The 22,115-nt window shown below is 35.1% G+C and overlaps 3 protein-coding genes and 1 long non-coding RNA gene across 15 annotated transcripts in view; 1 reads left to right on the top strand and 3 right to left on the bottom strand.

The window, feature by feature from the left end:
• LOC110439559 (protein NLRC3-like) overlaps positions 1-10,694 on the bottom strand; it is a 30,944-nt gene extending 20,250 nt beyond the window's left edge. For both annotated transcript variants that reach the window (XM_073948269.1, XM_073948268.1), the window contains exon 1: positions 10,622-10,694. The gene's annotated coding sequence lies outside the window, so the exon portion shown is untranslated. The remainder of the gene's footprint in view (positions 1-10,621) is intronic.
• LOC137487288 (uncharacterized) overlaps positions 1-21,641 on the bottom strand; it is a 371,338-nt gene extending 349,697 nt beyond the window's left edge. The window contains exon 1 of the mRNA XM_073948710.1: positions 21,486-21,641. Within this exon, the coding sequence (XP_073804811.1) occupies positions 21,486-21,570 (85 nt within the window). The 5' untranslated portion in view covers positions 21,571-21,641. The remainder of the gene's footprint in view (positions 1-21,485) is intronic.
• LOC101885806 (uncharacterized) lies at positions 1,497-8,154 on the top strand. 11 transcript variants are annotated; one of them, XR_012402687.1, is made up of 11 exons: positions 1,497-1,580; positions 2,002-2,092; positions 2,748-2,797; positions 3,646-3,753; positions 3,971-4,101; positions 4,233-4,276; positions 4,406-4,496; positions 4,593-4,703; positions 5,972-6,043; positions 6,542-6,629; positions 7,965-8,154. It is a non-coding gene; the product is annotated as an uncharacterized lncRNA (long non-coding RNA). The 11 variants fall into 11 exon arrangements; XR_011011035.2 differs by having other exon boundaries at positions 4,230-4,276; XR_012402684.1 differs by having other exon boundaries at positions 4,230-4,276; positions 5,972-6,138.
• Positions 11,176-18,130, bottom strand: LOC137491230 (uncharacterized). The gene is made up of 2 exons (XM_073948947.1): positions 17,933-18,130; positions 11,176-15,128 (listed from the first exon to the last, which is right to left on the bottom strand). Exon 2 carries the CDS (start codon positions 14,959-14,961, stop codon positions 14,155-14,157), a length of 807 nt encoding a protein of 268 aa, XP_073805048.1. The 5' UTR covers positions 14,962-15,128; positions 17,933-18,130; the 3' UTR covers positions 11,176-14,154.
• Positions 21,642-22,115: the final 474 nt, after the last annotated feature.

Here is a 22,115-nt window from a genome sequence, read left to right as displayed (position 1 = left end):
AAATCGGTGGAAAAGAGTTCACAGATTCAGGATCAGTTAGCACAAACCAAAGGAGAAAAACTGAAATAAATCTGACATACCTTGATCAGAAATCTAAAAAGGAGAGTAAATGCTAAAGCCATTGTGGTCAGCACGTTTCATTATGACGCCGCTGACCGGAGTTCAAACCTCACCCGAGTCATTTATTTTCATTTTTAGTGCTAAGACATGTAATACTGTTTGGGTTACTAATATAGGTGTACATATTTTATTTTTCGTGTGAGCTCCGTTATAAAGGACTGGATATCTATAAAGAATTTAGCACAGAATATATATTCAGATATTGCAGGAAAGGACGTTGTGCTGTTGTAAAGAATAGTGTTGGAGATTCAGCTACCCTTTAATCTTAAAAGCAGCTGTGTGCTTGAATAAGACGTGATCGTGTCATTAGAAACTGAACTGGAAATGACCTGATTTTAATATAGTCAGTCGTGAACTGAGGTGGGCCGGTCTAAGCCTTGAAACTCCAGGGCTGTAAAGGGGCTGTATTTCTTAGCCACAATTTTTTTTTAATTAATGTGTCAAAACAAGCTGAATATAGCTGTATACATCCTCTTTTTGTTTAAAAAAAAAACTTTTCTGGCTAAAGGTTCCTGATCACCACCCAGACAGCACACATACGTTGGGCCGACGTCGGCCGAAGGTCAACACGTCGGCCCCTTTAATTCTAACATCGGTATATGGTCGGCCAAACATACGCATGATCGTTCGGTCGTGTGTTCTATTGTTCCAGCTCAACAAACGTCGGCTCTGCATCGGTTAACGACCAGAGGCCGACGAAGCACTTCATAAGCACTTTATCTCTCATGCCCATGAAGGAATCCGGCAACATATTTGGTTTACAAGTAAGTTTTTGCGTGCATAATAAATTAGACAAACGCGACATGCATCATGTGAACTGCGTCGGTCGGTCCAGCTTTAAATAGTCTACATTAATGCAGTAAAACTGACCAAAATGCCTACAACACATGATTTCAATTCATTAAAATATAAAAAGTTTTGTTGTTATGCTTAAATAATGAAAACGTTGTTTTTTTCTGGTGTTAACTGCTGTTTGCTTTTTTTTATTGTGGCTTTTTCTAATACATTTTTCCCAGTGTAAAAATCAAGTATGTTCTGCATGTTCGGCTGTTTAATTAAAATAAACACCTTTTTACAGAGTGACATCTTTGTTTTATATATACTTGCATTTATATTTATTGGTTATTTATTTTTGACAGTGAATCTGATGCACAAATAAGTGTTTGTTTTGTAACAGATTAGTAGGCTATAAAGCTCGTCTTAAAGATAATAGCGTATATAAAACTACTAAATACATTTTAAATTCAATATATAAAATACAAGGTTATTATTTAAATAGTCTATGAAGTGATCATGTTTATAAATGTAATACTGCATGACTTTGATGTGCGCGCGCGCGTCTCATTCCAACACTGGAGCGGAGGGGATGTTGCTATGGGAAACGAAGCTACAACACGACACGACACCACCTGAAAGACACAACACGACTTCTCTCAAGCTGCCGTTTTGACAGTTTTCAGGTAAGTTTAGTCCCTAAAACAAAGCAAATACTACATAAAACTGTTCCTCACACTTTTATTATTGGCAATTGATGAATATTCAGTTGAATATTATGTTATATAAGAGTGGTAAGTCTTCGTAAAAGTCCGTTAGCATATTAGCACTGGTAACGTTAGCGTCGGGGTAATATTAACGTTACGTTAACTTACTTAATGTAAGCTCTTGTTAAACTTGTTTGTTAAAGTTTAGGCTTTTATTTATTCTTTATGTGTAGATGAGAGGTTTTGTCAATGTTTTATTTAATGCACTCCATACGTAACGTTAGTCTAATACGCATTGTACTGTAAAGGACCGTGAATCAAAAGTTCAATCGTGTTTTGATATTTCATAGTAACGTTATCTTAAACAAATGTTAAGTAAAAAAGTGTTCTGTGGTTTCAGGAGTGAGAGAATAACCCCCTGCTACAGAAAACATAACACAACATTCCTAAATTTCTGAAGGGAGCTAATCACAGAGATGCAGAAAAGACAGGTAACTTTAAGCAGAGGATTAACTCATATGAATTTCCATTGCACATCATTATGCACATGTTACATGTCTATATATTATGCATCTGTTACTTGTCTTTATTGCAGTTATTTTAAGAAAGTTTTGACATTGAAACATGTGAGTGGTGTTAAATTTCACATCACATGATTCTTCAGAACTTAATAAATATGCAGATTTGCTGCTAATGAAGTAATATTTGTTATTTTCATTTTGTTTAATTTTTTTATGATTAATTGATTTATTAAATCTTAGAAAAAAGTTTACACTAAATTATTTGTCATCACATCTGTTTTTAGCATTGATAGCAATCAGAAATGTTTCTTGAGCAGCAAATCAGCACCATTTGATAATCACCATTATATTAGTTCAACCTCAAGCACTAAATCAACATCTTTAAAAAAGATTTCTGAAAGATCAAGTGACGCTGAAGACTTGAGTAATGATGCTGAAAATTCAGCTTTACATCATAGCTATGAATTACATGTATATTTACACCGTTCACCCATCCCTTACACCTTAACTCATCCTCAAACAAGTCAATTTAAGCCCTAAATGAATAAATTTTGATTTGTACAGGCATGATATGTCGTTTTGTTTTGTCTTTCTTTTGGTTTTGTTTTTCACATCAACTGAAAAGGAGGTCAAAGTTTAACCTAAGTGCCGTGTAGCTGATGAACATCTTTATATGTAAGTATATTTTTGACGGACTGCCAGACACTTGTCAAACAGTGATGAGCAAACGAGGGGCCGTTCTTTTAAAAAGATCAGGGAGATGCAAGTCTAGAGATTAATATACGTTTTAATTCAAAATTGATTTATCTGGAAAAATTTAATAATGTTTTGAGATGTGCCCTATATGCATTTAGATGTCCATCCATGTTTAAAATACTTTTAAATTTAAAAACGGCTGTAAGTTATAAAAATGTTAAAGTAAATTGAGAAAACATTTTCATCAGTTTGACAACATACACAATCTCACAAATAGCATAGAAAAAGTGACAAAGCTGTCTTCTTTGTCTGTGTTTTATTACTCTCTTTCGCACTCTCGGCCACTGTTTGTAACAGTAATTAGTATAATGTAACAGTAGACAGATGAGGAATGTGAATATGTAGTTTAACTTTAAGGAGCGTTACTACTGGAACCATTTTTTATATATATTATATTTTTATATACATTTTATATATATATGTGTGTATATATATGTATATGTGTGGGTATTGATTTCCCTTTTAAAAAGAATTAAGCAAAAAATTAATTATAAGGTAGATCAGCTCCTGACAGACATGTTAACAGATCAGTTTAACTCTTATTAAATTCATTCATTCATTTTCTTTTCTGCTTAGTCCCTTTATTAATCTGGGGTAACCACAACGGAATGAACTGTCAACTTATCCAGCATATGTTTTACGCAGTGGATGCCCTTACAGCTGCAACCAATCACTGGGAAACAACCATATACGCTTATTCTCACTCATACACTACAGACAATTTAGCCTACCCAATTCACCTGTACCCCATGTCTTTGGACTTGTAGGCAAAACCGGAGCACCCAGAGAAAACCCACGCAAACGCAGGGAGAATTTGCAAACTCCACACAGAAATGCCAGCTGATCCAGCCGAGGCTCGAGTCAGCATCCTTGCTGTAAGGCGACAGCACTACCTATTGTGCCACCACGTCACGCTCTTATTAAATTATATTTATATAATGTTGTGTTTCAGTACATGCTATTTTGGGAAGACAAAATATATTCATAAGCTCTCAGAAAATTCAATAAGAGAATTAACTGCACAATTACTTGAAATGCGTGGATGGGATTACATTATTTGTTAACCCAAAGTGAGTTTCTCTTTCTTTGCAGTATTGGATGCCTGATTGCAGTTCAACTCCAAACTCAGTTGGACCAGCTGATCAGTGTCTTCAGTATTACCACAAGCTACTGGGCAGATGTGTGGACAGCTATGAGCCAAACTTGGGACGTTTGGTTTTTAGGTAATACCAGTGACAAAGTATTCAGGAAATTGCTTATAATAAAAGATGCTCACTGCTTACCCCCATATAGTTAAGTTGTTTGCAGTTTCATTGTTGTAAAAATACCATAATTTTTCCTTTTTTATCAGCAGGTGGAGAGACCGTCTGGGCAGCAGAAACAAGACAACTAATCATAGTTGAGTTGAGATTAGTATTATTAACTTGACTAGTTTGGTTGCAGACTTGTTCAATACTTAACAATTTGTATGAGTTACAAGATCAATGGTCCTGCTATCAATGTTTTTGTAACTTAAATTCATTACAGTTTAGATACAATCAAATGTCCAAACCATCTCTGAGTGAATGACATCAAGGAAACAGGATCAAAAGATCATTCATTATAGACCGTTTCATAGGTAACAGCACATCCTTTGTGAAAAATAATTTATTTTTGTGTCATCATCACAAGACAATATACATTTCAACTGATTTCAGTTGGTTATATTTTTCAGGTCATTCTGTTCTCCTGGTTGTGAGGATGTGCAGAGGCTGTATTTGTCAGTGTTAAAAGACTATCCAGACATACAAGCAGCCGACAAAGAGTTCTGGAGCAGGACAGACAGGTAGTTCACAGTGGCTAGGCTAGAAGTTTATACTTGGTTGGCCAGAAAGTGGCCTCCGCTATTTTGGGGGGTCCATACAAATACACCAGTGTAAGCTATACTATTGCACTGAAAAAAATTAAATGAAAGAATTAATTAATCGGTTGAACACAAAATATTTTAAAGAAAGCTTAAGTATCAAGGTGGCAATATACAGTATGTTACATTGTAGTACATGAGCTGGCTAATACAGACTCGTAAATGTTTAGTTTCTAAGATTAGTTAAATACTGAATCCTATACTTGAGACCGGCTGCATATACACCTTTAACTGAACTGAATTTAACTAGAACTACACCAGCATTCCAAGTGCTCTAGACTAGCTTTTTGCACTGGTGCGTCTAAAATGTTTGATGGCATTGCAATTAACACTGCAATTTTACATGTTAATTTTTTTTAAAATTACAATCCGTATAGGCAATATTGACTTGTAAATGATTAACTAAAATCGGGTCAACACACATTATGGGGATTGTGTGTAGAATTTTGAGGAAATTAATGAATTTAATACATTTTGCAATAAGACTGAAACATTAAAAATGTGGAAAAAGTAAAGCGCTATCAATACTTTCCGGATGCATTGTATATGGTTTTTAGCGCGTTATCAAAGACTTAAAAAAATAGTCCAACATTATTTACAGCAGCAAAAGACCCTCCACATCAAAAGCTACTGGTCAGCTCACGATTCAGCAAACATCTGAAAAACAAATAGCTTATTATGCCTTCACAAGAAATCAGTGTTTTTGAGTCTAATGAAGATTGTACTATTTTATTAAATTATTATTTAGCCTGGCATGTTTACTGTTACAAAATATTTTAAATGTTTCTTAAAATAAAACATATCATGTTCAATGGGGAAAAAGTAGCTGTTTTTTACACAGAGATAAAAAAAAAAACACATTTCAGAGCAGTAATCACAATACTGTGAAACTGTGATATTTTTATCTAAGATTATACCTTCAGAATCTTATACCTGCCCATTCCTAGCCAGTTACTTAAGGCATTCAGTCAGAGTTTTTTTTATTTTTTATTTTTTCAGTTGGCCTTTATTCTGTTTTTCTATGTTCTTGGAAATGCTTCTGTGCATGAAAATGTGACGATATGTCCAGGTTCTATAGTTAATTCTGAAATAAATCTTAAAATGAAACAATATTTAAAAATGCAACATTTAATGTGTCAGACACTAAATAAACATGTCAATTCATTTATATTAATCTGATTCCCTAACAGGGCAGCACGGTGGCGCAGAGGGTAGCACGTTTGCCTCACAGCAAGAAGGTCGCTGCTTCGAGCTTCGGCTGGGTCAGTTGGTGTTTCTGTGTGAAGTTTGCATGCTCTCCCCGTGTTGGCGTGGGTTTCCTCCGGGTGCTCCGGTTTTCCCAAGTCCAAAGAAATAGGTGAATTGGGTATGCTAAAATTGACCATAGTGTATAAGTGTGTGTGAATGAGTGTGTATTGGTTGCAGCTGGAAGGGCATCCGCTGCATAAAACATATGCTGGATAAGTTGGCCTTTCATTCCGCTGTGGCGACCCCAGATTAATAAAGGGACTAAGCCCAAAAGAAAATGAATGAATGAATCCTTAACAGTTAATATTGGTATAATGTGCAGCCGTTGTCATTTATGTAAATTAACCATTTGAGCGTGCTTAGTTTGGGGTATGTTGTGCCATTAAATTGTCAATAGGTTTTATTTTTTTCCTGCATTTTAAATCTGCTTTAGCTTTCTTCTTTCCTATAAACCTGGAAATATAAAATATATATATTTTTGGTTTTTAACAAATTGCTTATTTTATTCTTAGATTGGTGTACGCTGATGGTCTGCTGAGAATTCTGCTGAGTTGAAGGGATCCTCCTTTCAGACAACCTCTCCAAAGTAGAACAGGACTAGTAAGTAACATCTTAAACATACACTACTGTTTCATAGCTTTTAGGTTGGTATGGTAAATTCTCTTCTGATAGTGTCAGCTTTATTTAATTAATACAGTCAAGCAGTAATACTGTGAATTTAATACAGTGTATATAATTAATAGTGTCACATGATCCTTCTGAAAAAATAGTATTCCAATGTACTGATTCTGTCCTCTAGCTGTTTTTTTAAATATAAAACATTTTAAATAGTATTCTTGATGTATAAAAAGTTTATTTTTAAGAGCATAGTATTTATTTGAAAAACAAAAAAGTTTGCTCTTTGATGATTGCTAGCAATCAGACATGTTTCTTTAAAACAAAAAGAATTTGTGCAAAAAAGTATTCTCACTGAGCGTTGTCCAACTGTGGTCCAACACGTCATTTAAGTTTTCAAATAAGCCTAAAAGACTCGATTAGCTGCATCAGGTGCATTTAATTAGAGAGTTGAATATATAATTTCTTTATATATCCTCCTCTATAGCCTACATATAATTGTTTTTGTAGCAGAAATAAAGCTATGATTAGGCTCACCCGGAATTTTTGCAGAACTCCGCAGATGTTTAGCCTATCATTAATTCTGTTTATTTACTTGAGTAAATGTGTGTAAATCTATATTTATTCAGTTTTTAAATTAATTTCAGTAATATTATTGACTAATGTTAAAATGTTCGTCTGATTTATGTACAATGAGGTTTGTACAGTAATATTTTCTGTCTTACTAGATATGTTATATAAAAAACTTGCTTTATTTACCAAATAAAGTGAATCTAATTGGATTTGCATTTTAAACATTAAATAAAACTTAAATATATTATTTTTTTTATTTCATATATTAAGGTTTAAGTTATGATACTCCCAAAATAATTCCGCAGAAATCCGCAGACCTCCACCAAAATTTTCAGCAGAAATAGCAAAAAAACATCTGCAGATTCCTCCTGGCCCTAGCTATTATATATTAAATGTGGTGTACAGTGTGACATTTTAGTTGACGAAACTTAGTTTGATTTGCATGTAATGTGGTATCTGAAGATTAGACATATATTTAGATACAGATTTATACTAACACAATGATACTAAAAACCAAAAAAAAAAACATTCATTATGATTTCATAAGGAATTTAACTTTCAAATGGCTTTTCTGAAAATTAGGGCTCAGACATACTCTTTAAGGTAAAATTAAATTAATTATTTTAGCTAGGCACTTGCATAACACATACTCCAGTTATATGTCATGAAACAAATAATATATATTTGTGGTAATATGAACTGCTGCAATGCTAATCTTTCTCCTTTTGGTTTCTTGCTTTATTTAAGGGTTCCCACAACAAGGATTAGATTTGGCTACTGCAGTCCCGGTTTGGGCCAGCCTCACTTGTGAAGACTAAAGTTGAAGACAACATACAAGAACAATTTAGAGGATGGCAACACACTTTTTATTCCACCTATTTATCCCCTTTTATGTGTAAGCAACATTCCACAAGATAAAACAAAACTAAATGACAGGTTATATCTTTTAATTTTATCTGTTTTCTTGGAACATTGTACACAATTTACAACCAGTTTTTATATATATATATATATATAGGTCAGAGCAAGAAAATGTTATGTTTTCTTCTGGAGAAAGTCTTATTTCTTTTATTTATATTTTAGTTTTGAATTAAAAAAAAAAAAAAACATTTTAAGGTCAATATTATCAGCCTCTTTAAGCAAATTTTTTTTGACTGTCTACAGAACAAACCATCGATATACAATAACTTGCCTAATTACCCTAACCTGCCTAGTTAAGCCTCTAAATGTCACTTTAAGCTGTATAGAAGTGTCTTGAAGAATATCTAGTCAAATATTATTTACTCAGTTATTAGAAACGAGTTATTAAAACTATTGTGATTAGAAATGTGTTAAAAAATATTTCCGTTAAACAGAAATTAAGGGATTGTATATATATATATATATATATATATATATATATATATATATATATATATATATATATATATATATATATATATAATCCCTTAATTTCTGTTTAACTGAAATATTTTTATATACAATATATATATATATATATATATATATATATATATATATATATATATATATATATATATATATATATATATATATAATGACAAAATCTGTTTTGTGTCGTGCATTAGTTTGCTTAAAAAAACTGGTTATCTCTGAGAAAGTATTGTTATTTTATATTATTGATGTGTTATTAGTTCATAGGAGATTGCAAATTGTTGAATGCCATTTATAAAAAAAAATTGTATTACAGACTTTAATAAGATTTTATAAGACAATTATTTTAATTTGTATGATTTTATTTACTACTGTAAATATTGTTTGCTTGGTATTTATTTTGTGTTTGTGTTCTCTTTTATTATTGTAACTTCCTGAAGAAAGTCTTTTGGATACTGAACACATGACTGGAATTATCTTGTATTTTAAAATTATAGTCTTGGAAACATGCATTTTCTTTAACACTATTTAAGAAATTATAAGCATTATAACATGTGCTTACACAAGTTATTTGTGTTTTTACTATAGTAAACTATAGTCACCCTTAGTGTACATGTTTTGAAGTACTTGTAAATATTCCTATGGTCTTAATATAAATGCTGCAATGGACTTTGTATTTAAAATCTTAGTTGCACATTAGTTCAGCCATGGTTATAGTACAACTTGTTGGTTTTGTTTTAAACGTGGTAAAACATGGTTATGTGTGATAAAAGTATGTTAATCTATTTGTATGTTTGTGAAAATATGAATAAATCTTCAACTGTTATTGAGAGTGGTGTGTCGTGTTTATTATAAATAAGCAGCTGCTGCAGCTAGTGGTCCATAAGTATGAGCAAAACGCCTGAGAACAGCGCCTCCGCGGCGCGGCCGGTATTTCCGGTTGCGTCGTCCTAACATCGGCCGGACAGCGTTTCCGATCATTTGCCGACGTCGCGGCGACATTTTGCCAATTAGCAAACGCTCCCTGAGCGACATCGCACCGATGGAATTTTGAAAATCGGCACGACGTCGGCCCAACGTATGTGTGCTGTCTGGGCAGTTAACCAAACAGCGAGTTAATCTCCTATTAAAAAAAAATCTTATTATATATATATACACACAATTAAACCATATTACCAAAAATAGCAATCAGCAAAGGAAAGCTGGTGAAAAGGATACCGTGTGATAATAGGATCACGTTAACATTAGAGCTGTTAATAATCGGTTTAAAGAATGGGGAAAGAAAAGAGAAAGCAGTGACCGGCGCCGCTGCTGCTCACAAAAATACATTTATTTTAAATCTGGAGCTCTTGAAAGCAGCAGGTCTGCAGATTCACAAGCATCACCTTTTGTCCAGTCGAGTTTAAAGAGAGCAGATCGCACCAGGTGAGTTTTCAGGCACGGTCGCTTCGCGGAAGAAAACGGGAGCGCGCACGCTTTGTAAACAGCCGCTCGCATCACATGACCTGTGCGCGCGAGTGATCTTTCTTCTGCTCGCGTGAAGACAGTTGTTTTCATCAGTCCTGCTGCTGCTTCTCGATTCTAAGATCACATATGCATACTGGGCTATCTTTATTGTCAAACCCTGCTTTTAAGAAAGCTACAATTTGAAAAGTGTTTCCCGCCAGGAGCGTCTGTCTTACCCGCCGCTGCTGAAATATATACATCCGCATTCTTCCTGTTTACGGAAGCTCTGCTTTCACTTTCGATTTCGTGACTGTTTAAAGTTTATTTTGTGCTGAATGATGTGAAATTATCAAGTCAACCTGATATAGAAGAGCACAAACACTTTTAATAGATAAAAATAACCCACTATATTGTTAACATAACGTGCTTTCACCGTGTTTGGTTTGAGGTTTTGAGCTTCAGGAGCAGACAGTGCTATAAATCACGCTTATAAACACGCTTATACACATATAAACCCTTCATCATCTCCACAAATCAGCATAATGTAGAATTGTTAAACTCACCTGCAGAAGTACAGACGCTCTTGTGCAACAGGAACACAATCTGAGCTCTTTCACTTCACTAAAACACACCTGTGTGATCTACAGGTGTATCCTGAAATAATATTGGCTCCACAGAGCGGTGCTTACATGAATATTCATGAGATTCTCCTGATTGTGGGCGTGTCTTCAAGACAACAAACCGCTGAAGATATCTGTGCAGATTCTCAGAACTCGAGTGTGTTGAAGGAGGATTTTGAGAAAGTTTCAAGAAAACAAATGAGTATTGGAGCTATAAAATAAGAATATAAATAACATTATGGGTCTATATATGAATACAGCACTTACAGATCTCTGTGTTAGTTCATATATTCTATAGGACACTTTACAATAAGACCAACATTAGATCAGTCAGTACTGGAACTGATATAACAAGCAACTCAAGATGATCAGGATGCTGAAACTAGCACAGAATATTACTGTTAGATACAAAATTAGCTGAGCCCAGTGAATATACAAGGGAGAATCACATCAAGTGTTAATAAAGATGAAGAATCAAGAGAAAATAAGACTTTAACTTCAGCTGAAATGTTGTTTTATTCAATATCTCATTTGACTTTACATTAGAATTCAGTTTTCTTTATCAAATACAAACTCATACACACGACAATATCCAGTGAAATGTTTATACGACCAGCCATGACCTTAAAGACAACAAGATTATAAATGAGAAATAAATGACTGAATGAAATAAGAAATAAAATATAGACAAACTTTAGCCATAGGAAATATATCTGTAGAGAATAAAATAAACACATTAAAACCCGTGGCTATACAACTGTAGAGAACTTTAGCTGTAAACTGACTCCATGTACAGTGACACCATAACTGAACTGAACTAGAATACACACAGAGATGTGTGTGTGTGTGTGTGTGTGAGTGGAGTGTGTAACTGTGGCTGAATGTGCAGATGTGTCCACAGACGTGCTGAATGTGTGTGTGCTGTGTGTGTTGTGATTGAGAGAGCGTCTGGGGTCCGTTCTTCGTACGTGGATTACTCAATTAGCTGGATTTGGATGTTGACGCTTTGACACGATCCAGGATCGTTTCGTTCTTCAAAGCTGATCCGAAAGTTGTTGTCATAGCAACAGTTCTGCTAGGTCAAACCTAATCGGGAGAATATCCTAAATGTTCTTCATCTGTCATTTCCAGGAAATCTTCATCAGTGCGAAGGGGGGCATTCATTTCAGGGAATATCACCCTATTGCTCAAATATTCGCCTTCCTGCGTACATTTCTCACACCCCGAGTAGCCTGTGTGCCCTTTTATATTTTTCAAAAAAGCTCGGGCAGGAGCATCACAGACCATTGAGCACAGTTTGAGCCTCATTGATATTCCCTGAAATGAAAAGCCTTTCTCCAACAATGAAGTTTCAGCCACAAAATCTTCCAGGTATTCGGGAAGGCTTGCTGGCTTGCTAGTGCCAAAGAAAAGCCCAATTACAAATGGGTGATGCGGAGGGAGGTTTTTGATGACTCCAAGAATGGGCCAGAATTGGGTGGATGAACTTTTAAATACTGGCAACCCATCCACATTTGCTGGGAGCTCTAAGCATAAGCCAATCCACATTTGTTTGCCTCCAAAGTGTTCTTCATTGAATTCAGGATACCAAAATAATGGTATGTCCCACCAGCCTTTTCCTGGACCACCACTGACTCTGACTGAGAGGTCCTTAGAAGAGTCCTTGCATCAGATGGCAATGATGGATGATGCTCCTTCAGTATTTCTAATAAATTATTAATTGCACTGTGTTATGTTTTCTTTGAGTGCCCATGTTGCAAGTTTGCTTTGTAGATAAGCTTCCTCTTCCTCGTTAGAGCTGCTGTTTTCAGACTGTGAAAAATCTAGCTCCTAGGCAAAGATGATTCATAGTCTGGGAATTCCTCATCTAGATGTTCGGAATTGTAAATTGGTAGACTCTCAGCATTAAAGGAATTATCAGAAGCACACTGAACTGACTTCAGTTGTTGTTTTACCCTTTCTCTAGATTTGCGTTTTAAAGTCCAGTAAGAGGGTGTATTTGCCATACTTAAGAGACACACACAAAACAAAAAAATACAAGACAAAGAAAACAAAGGACACAACAAGAAATGACCATGAGTAACACTATGTAGTAAATACTGTGTAGTTGTCAGATAAAAGATATAATTACAAAGTCAGAGATGACCTTAAAACCTTGTAGTTTTAACAGCTGTTAAGAAACAGAAGACACATGAATGAGTAGGCCTCTAAAAAGTGTCATAGCTTTTAACAAAATTTTAAGCAATTATATTAAATAATTTAAACTGGATGTGCAGTCTTGTTTTAACTTTTAATTATTTTAGGATAGATTTTTTACTCTAAGTGGTCCTGCTATTCTTGGCTCTTAGCCAGCTTGCTATGGTCAGCGAGATGTCACAGATCTATGTCATGTCAGCAACTGTTTTGAAACCAAAGTTCTCTCTCCATAGATACAACTTATGCAAAAGGAACTAAGTGTTTACATACATTGTCATAATAGCATAATCACTTGATAACATGTTACTCATTCTAACTTCTGACACATATAGCTTCACACAAGTATTTAACATATATAATCAGTGCTTTACATATTCAGTTATTCTACACAATCAGTCACTCAGCCTTCTCCTAGTGTTGCTCCTGTGCTGGCATACTCTTCTTACACAGACATATCACTGTATTTTTAACACAGGCTGGCATGTTTGCTGCATACATTTTGAGAAGAGAAAATTAACTGCTTTACACTCAGAAAATACTTCACACAGAGAGAATAAAATCTTCAGTAACAGCTCCGTTTTGATAATCGTTTTCACCAAGTCTTGGATATTATTTACTTCGCTTCCTTCCGGGATTCCAAAAATTCTAATGTTATTTCTACAAGAGCATGTTTCTAGAGCATGTTCTCTTTTTCTCTTTGGATAGACTGATCGAGCATTTCTTTCATCTGAGCAACGTTCTCCAATTCTCCCAACTCGCTGCTCCACTTTGTTGACCTTTTCTGCCGTTGTGTTTAGGTCCATAAAAAGGCCATCCAGTTTTTGATTTACTTCTTGTTTAAAGTTACTTAGTTCCATTTTCACTTCTTTTGTGAGAGAATCTTGGAAGGCGGTTAAGTCAGATTTAATATCCATCTGGAAAACTTTGATGTCTGAATGTATTGCTGCAATGCAAGCTGACAGGCTATCAGCTATCCTGTCTGTCTCTGATTTTTAATCTGTTGATTTCTCTTTTTTTTTTTTTCAGGATTCTTCCCCCCCTTGTTATTTAAATATGGTTTAGGTTATCATATATGATGTAAAAAGGATGATTAATACCAGTGTGTATGGTAGCACTTTTTCTATGCTGCTACACTTGTTGACGACATACCGAAAACCATCCCATGTGTTTCTTAAGCTGCCCCGGATGAGTGAAACTCTGTACACACTGATCATGACTACATTTACTCTCCAGTGTGAATCCTCTCATGTGTTTTCAGGGTTCGTGAGTGAGTAAACCTCTTACTGCAGTGTGAACACTTGTACGTTTTTTTCTCCAGTGTGAATCCTCTGGTGCCTTTTCAAATCTCCAGCTGTAATAAAAGTCTTCTCACACTCCAAGCACATATACTCTCTCACACCAGTGTGAATCTTCATGTGTTTATTAAGGGATGATGATTGGTTGAAACTCTTCCCACACTTAGGGCATGTAAATGGTTTCTCTCCAGTATGGATCCTCATGTGTTTAATAAGGGATGATGATTGGCTGAAACTCTTCCCGCACTGAGAGCATGTGAATAATTTCTCTCCAGTGTGGATCCTCATGTGTTTATTAAGGTATGATGAGCAGCTGAAACTCTTCCCACACTGAGGGCATGTGAATGGTTTCTCACCAGTGTTGATCCTCATGTGTTCATTAAGGTGTGATAACTTCATGAAACTCTTCCCACACTGAGGGCATGTGAATGGTTTCTCTCCAGTGTGGATCTTCATGTGTTTAATAAGGTATGCTGATTGGCTGAAACTCTTCCCACACAGTGTGCATATGAATGGTTTCCTTCCAGTGTGGCTCATCATGTGTTCATTAAGGGATGATGATTGGATAAAACTCTTCTCACACTGAGTGCATGTGAATGGTTTTTCTCCAGTGTGGATCCTCATGTGTCTGTAAAGCGATGATGATTTGTTGAAACTCTTCCCACACTGAATGCATGTGAACGGTTTCTCTCCAGTGTGGATCATCATATGTTGATTAAGGTGCGATAATTGGCTAAAACTCTTCCCACACTGAGTGCATGTGAATGGTTTCTCTCCAGTGTGGATCCTCATGTGAATCTTCAGTTTGCATTTGCTTACCAAACTCTTTTCACAGTGAGTGCAGGTAAAACAACTCTTACCTCTCACTTTTAAAAAACCATTAGTCTCTAAATGAGTTTTGTCTTCAATATTGACATGATGTTCCTCCTCTTTATTCTCATCGTAGTCTTTAATTAGGTCTGAAATAAAAAAAAGTTCAGTTTTTAGTAAATCATTAAAATTCTCATCAAAAGCTGAAGTGAAAAGGCTCTAAAACATTGGCTACACAAACCTTAATTTTAATGCAAATTAAATGTAAAGACATAGCAGATCATATTTAGATTGATCTTGTCATATCAACCTCCTGGTGTCCATTACACACATACACATTTAAGCTAGCGCTGTCAAAATTAACGCGTTAACGCATGCGATTAATTTGAAAATGCGTTAAAAAAAAAAAAGAAATTAACACAGTTTTTTTTCCTGTTGTGGCAAGGGGCAGTTTCCCGCTGGGTCGACGTACGTTTTGGGCCGGGCCAGGGCCGAACTGGGACTCTTTTTCAGCCCTGGAGTTTCAAGCCTCAGACCGGCTTACATCAGTTTACCACTGACTATATTAAAATAAGGTTATTTCCAATTCAGTTTCTAATTACACTATCACGTTTTTTTTTTTTTTGGAGAAAACAGCTCTTTTAGAACTTCAAATGTTCAACAACCCAAACAGTATCATGTCTTAACAATAAAAATGAAAAAAAAAAAATTTAACCAAACGGTCCACAAGGACTGAACCCAGGTTAGCCGCGTCATAATCTAACGTACTAACCACAACAGCTGTACGTTGAATGGCGACTTATCTAGTTATATCATCATTAACCTGCAGGCTGCATCCTGCTCACGAGGCTACAAGAAAATAGATAAAAAGAGCAGAGCTGCGGTAAAATAATGAATAAGAAGGCTGTGGTCAAGTAAATAAATAAATTATTTTTAAAAAGTGTGACTGCTGAGAGCAACAGATTCTGGAACTAGGGACACCGGCCCTCGCGGCCAAAAAACAGATGATCATCTGGGCTCATCTTCTTATGATCTGATCGGCAAAAAACTTGGCAGACTATCGTGTTTTTCTGCCTAAGCGATTGACAATCCTTTGAGCTGTCACGCTCTGAAAGTAAGATGTTTCTTTTCCGGACAGAGTGGCCTTGTGACATAATCTGCAGCCCATTGGTTCTTTTCTTTATTGACGTTGGGCTGACCCAATCACAAACTTCCATGTTGTGCTATGTGTAACGTAGGTGTGTATTTGTCAGAATAGTCGAGAGTCGCACCTTATGCGCGAGTCCGAGGGAGAGCAGAAGCGGAGAGCAGGCATTTGCCATTTGCATCTGCGCTCTGCAGCATGCAGCGGGGCACAAATCAATATATTCCTGTCTATTCTATTTAGTTACCTCTCTGTCCATATAAATATACTTTTTTTTACTTTTAATCTCCACCCTGGCCCGCGGCAACTTCCTCCTATGCTGTTTCCTTAACCTGCAAGTCTTTATTTTACAAATTAAAAAAGAATGTCTGCTTCTAAAGCTCTGAGGAGTGTTATTCATGTATTTTAAGATGCACTCGGTCAGAAGACAAGCGCATGAGATATCATGACATTGTGTTTTTAATCATCAGCATGATGTAGGCTTATAGTGACAATAATATTTGTACAATATGGTTATAATAATATTTATACATGACCAATCTAGTGTGCAACTTAAGCAACTTTTTTTTTACATTTAGTTTTGTAGTTCGGACAGAAACAAATATTTGTTGCATTTTTTAATTGTTTAAGTTCATTTGATTGACAATGTAAAATCTTTTAGCAACGTTTGATGTTTCATTGTTGAGTTAAACATTTTTTTAGGGTCTCTGACACATTGCTTTTATTTTATTTATCTTTATTTTATTAATCAACATTAACTGTGCATCAGCATGCAGTTTTTGTTATGTTCATTATTTATTAGGCTCCCTCAAAACACACAGGCACCCACATTTCCAGTCTGGATTAAAATGTTATTGTAATAATAAATATTAAAGGGGTGGTCCAGAATGTAATTTTAAGGCTTGGTTGTGTTTATAAGATACAAAGCAATGTGTGCTTATGTTTCACTTGAAGGAAATCGCATAATTTTTTCATAGATCTCACTTTGATTATACACAGCTACTCAGCTAACATGAAAATGACTGTCATATTTCCTAGTTCCTCTAAAAGGCCCGCCCTCAAGTGACTCTGATTGGTCATCGTTATAATGTGCTGCTATTGACGGATCGGCTCCACTTCACGCCCATAAAACCACGCGCTTTTCTGCTGTGTAAACATGCAGTCAACCTCGCGCCCGCTCTCTAAAATAACATCTGACAAGTGTCTGTAACTAAGGAGTGAAAATGGGGTGCAGCTCCTTTAACAGCGTCTGTGTGTGCGTTTATGTGTGTGTGAATGTGTGAACTTTCTTTAGCAAGCGCATGTGCGCGGGACTTTCTTTTTCTCTGATGCTCGGATTAAGTTATTTTCTGTAATATATCGTGACAGAAGAATAAAGCACAAGATGTGAGATGCTACCTGTTGAGCCTTGATTTATTATTCTGCTGCGACCACTAGTCAGGTAAGCTAATCTGTATTTTTTTTTAACTCCATGCGTTACACGATGTCTTTCATGAGTATCCGGAATATGCCGGTGTAAGTAATATAAATCATCCACATATCTTTTGCAACTTTATTATCTGAGATGTGAAACACATGGAAACGCTGCCTGAAGACAATCAGTGCAGTCCCGTGCGCACACACATAAGAGACACGAACGTGCTGGTTGTGAGTGTGTGTTACAGCAGTTTGGCTGATAGATATGAATTTGTAGCTAAATCGTTTGCCCGCAAAGCAGCATTTTGCATTGTTTACATTATTGCTACAGCATACAGTTAACGCTAGACACTGTACATGTCATGATCAATTTTAACAAATAAAAACACTTACTTGTAGCTTACAACTTCTGCTTTGAGGAGATTTTAGCCGAATCCAGCACTGAACTGGGAGAGATTCTGGAGCTGTTTTGTCAAATTATGCTTGCTGAGTATTTTATAATTCTCTGGAAGATAATTAATATTGAACTGAAGGCACTTCTGTCTTTGTGTCGTGTCCTTTGGTAGCCCAAATACAGAAACAGACGAAGCTCTGTGGAAACAGCCGTGTTTAGACGCATTTTTAGCTTCATCTCTGCTATAACGTTACATTGCTTCTGGCCACGGCCCTTACCTGCATGCACAATGTGGGGTGCGCAGTAAACAAACTTGTGACGTCACAGGGGGCGGAAGTATTTTTTTGTAGTCCCCAAAATTCGTTCATTGTAGTCTTTGCTAAGCTAACTCTGTAAAAACCAAGGTCTCCCTTTCCATTGAACTTAGAACTTTTTACACTCAGAGACATTTTTTATGTTCACACAGCTACATTACACATCAACTAAAGTTTAAAATATGAAATCGTAGTGGACTACCCCTTTAAGCGTGGACGTTTAGTTCAGCTCATTCAAGTCAGGCTTTTGACTTTAATCCCCGCTTTTCTAAACCACTTTATTGAAATAGCCCCCTGATCTTTATTGTTTTAGAACTTCAGTTGCCTATTAGAGAAATGACCAGGAATAATAAACTGCAGAAAACAGTCTCACTACTTGCTCTACAAACAGGTGTGTTCATGACTATACATACAAATAAAAATAATAAAATGAGAAAATATGACTTTGCAACATCAAGCAGCATTAGGCATGGTCCAGTATAGGATACTGACAGTATAATAACCTAAAATATATTTTCTTCTGAGACACTTTTAAAATATTTTTGAGCAGTAAACATGTCAGGCTAAATCATTCTAATGAATCACAGATTTCTTTACGATTTAAAACAGCATCTTTGTTCTTCGGTCTGCAGGGCCCGGTTTTTCAAAAGGTTTAATCCGGATCAAATTGATCCAGATTTAGTAATTCTGTTTTTGCGATCCGTGATCAGGTAATCCAGCATACTTTTTGAGCCAGTTTTTCAAAGCAACATCGGATTGGATCATTCTGATCCGGATAGGAACTTTTCAGGATCACTAAATCTGGATTACCAGTGCTCAAACAGGAGAGGAAATCACAATGTAGAACTATAGATATGTAGAGTGACAAGTAGAATAGCCAGCAAGGGGCCAATATAACTTTAATTTTTGTTTTAATGAAAACTAAGAAAATTTAAGAAATATTAAATCAATAATAATAATAAATAATAAAAACAATAAAAACCCCACCCCATTCTCTTCCAGCAGTCCGCTCATCTGAGACCTACAACACAAATACTGTACATTGAGGATATTTATAATAAGTTTTAAATATAGATTTAAATAAAAAAAAAACTTAATGTCAAAAACTCCACAATAAGTTCAGACTTCCTTATCTGATGTGGAGAGAGCAGCTTGTCTGAGCGTAGCCTTTAGGAGGCGGATCTCAAGTCTGGCCTTGGTTTGCTGCAGCTTGGTCAGAGTCAGTTGTTCCTCTGCCAGATAAAGCTGTGCGTCTGCTCTTTCAGTCTCTTTTTGCAATTGTTGAAAGAGATTTCAAAAATCAGTCATTGCCATTTTTTGTTTATCCTGTAATCATTGCTATCATCACTAATAAATATTCTAATAAGAAAAATATTTTCCATTGTGATGAATATATATATATATATATATATATATATATATATATATATATATATATATCAATTAGAGACAGAATAAAATTGATTGTTTTTGGTAAATTTTCACAGCTGTTTGGGGGATTATTTTATGAGGCCAAACTCTTTCTACTTTGCTGGAGGCCTATACAGAAAGGCTAAATACGTTAAAGCCAATAATCACTATAGCCTGACAGATGAACAAATAAAATTAAAACCTTATGAATAAATAGTATATCTATACTGCATGATACAAAAATAGTATTATTTAATAAATTTTTTAAGTTTTCATTACATTTTAGGCATGAAATCCACGCTAAATCCACCCTTCTGATGGGATCAGTTTAATCCAGGTTTTTTGGATCATTGTGATCCAGATCCTACAAAAAAGGTCTGAAAAACCCAAACTAAGGGTTTGATCCGGATCAAAACCAAGATTGGATTACGTGATCTAATCCGATTAGGTAATCCGTTTTTTCTTTTGAAAAACCCATTTTCAAGATTTGATCCAATCCCTTATCCAAAATCCTAGTGGATTACTTTTGAAAAACCGGGCCCAGGAGATACTGTTGTCCTAAAAAACTTAAAACAAAACAAAACAAAAAAACCTTACATATACTGTAGGAACGGTGCAGCAGAAAATGTTGGCGGTTTTATAATGCCCCATGCCTCAGCAGCATAACACTGATATTTAGGATCTAAAAATTAATTCTTTAAAAAAATCTCAAGCAAAAAGATTCCAATGGCGCTGCCTGTTGGTGCATGAAGAATATGATCTATATTCTGAGACTAAAATGTTTTATAACAATTAATTATTTTAGTGTCCATTTCATTCAGCATATTTAATATTGGGGGCATCCACATTTTTTGACATACTGTAAACCAGGGTTTCTGCAGGTTTTACAAAGTTAAATTTAAGACATTTTATGACATTTTTAAGACCATTATGAATGAAATTTTAGACTCATAAAGGGCTAAAGGCTAAATAACTTTTCAGATGGCCCAGATGGAAAAGATTTTTATTTTCCCCGTCAAAATAATATTATAATTTATAATTAATACATTTAATAATACAATAATAATTACTATATATTTTTAATGTTTTATTTTTCTTTGAAAAAAAAATAATATTGTGTAACAAAAACTTTCTTTTTAAAAATAAAAAATGAACGAATGTTTTTAAAGTTTTAAAAACTATAACAAAATAAATCTATGCACAACAATCTGTCCAGGTCGATATCCACAGCAGTAAATACATGGAGCATGTTTAAACAAATGTTATTGTAAGGAAAATAATTAAACTATTATGATAAATAGAGTTAAAAAGACCTTTTTGAATAAAAAGTTTAAAGTTTTATTGAGATGGATTGTTGGTGATTGAATGGGTTTTGGCCAGATTGGGTAGAAAAACATGAACAAAGAAAAATAAAGACTTGTTTAAAAAAGACACAATACAGCACAATATTTCAGTTAATTTAAGACTTTTTAAGGCCTAAAATGTTAAGTATTTTATGAGAATACTGTAGGTCAAATATCGTCAGCTCAGTTAAACCTTTTATTAATTTATTGTTTTTGTTTATTTTATAAAGCACCAAGGACGCTTTACAAACAGCAAAATAACAAGAAAAGCAATAACGTTAAGAAGGTAGAGAAAATAGGAGACTAGTAACACATGAACACGAAAGAAACTCATTCCTGTCTTTCAATGAATGCTTATGTGCATTTAGGAGAACTAGGCAGCACACTCAGGGCTGCAAGATGGATTTAATTTAGTATTCTTATTATTAAAATATATCTGAATGAGGATCAAATGACTGAGTTGGTCTTTGAGAATGAAAATCAACCTGTTTGTTCCTGCAGATCTTCCTGTTTGACTGTGAATGTCTCTTCAATCTTCACATCTTCACTCTCCTCTTTAATAAACGCCATCTTTATAACAGTGTGGAGATCAGTCGCTTCAGCAGGAGTTTTTCTCTGCGTTTGGACACTTTATCCTGTTTAAAATGAACAAAACAATAAAAATGTCCTGTTTAAAATTAATAAAACAATGAACAGAAACAAAATAACTTCTCTTCAACACTTGCTTCAACAGTTTCTTTTAATCATCAAAAAGAAATCAGGTAAAACATTTCTTTAAAAATAGAGGTAAAGTTGGTTTTATATTCGCACATTCAGACTTTGCCCTTAATAATATAATTTCATAAAAGTATTATTTGCAAACTCTAAACAGTAAAATCATATTAGCAGCAAATGACTATCAAAGTACAACATTGTTCACAGTCAAATAATCAGTGCTAATGTTGTTTTCAACCCTGCTGAAAAATCCAGCTTAAACCAGCTTAGGCTGGTTGGCTGGTTTTAGCTGGTCGACCAGGCTGGTTTTAGAGGGGTTTTGGCCATTTCCAGGCTGGTTTCCAGCTATTTCCAGCCTGGTCTTAGCTGGTCAGGCTGGAAAATGACCAGCCAAATCCAGC

Source organism: Danio rerio, chromosome 4 (genome assembly GCF_049306965.1).
Source record: "Danio rerio strain Tuebingen ecotype United States chromosome 4, GRCz12tu, whole genome shotgun sequence".
Lineage (NCBI taxonomy): Eukaryota > Metazoa > Chordata > Actinopteri > Cypriniformes > Danionidae > Danio > Danio rerio.
This window is presented reverse-complemented; position numbering and strand designations above follow the sequence as displayed.

What these genes read in the sequence shown, in the direction of transcription:
- LOC137491230 (XM_073948947.1), bottom strand. Translation starts at nt 14,961, where the DNA reads ATGAGGATCCACACTGGAGAGAAACCATTCACATGCACTCAGTGTGGG.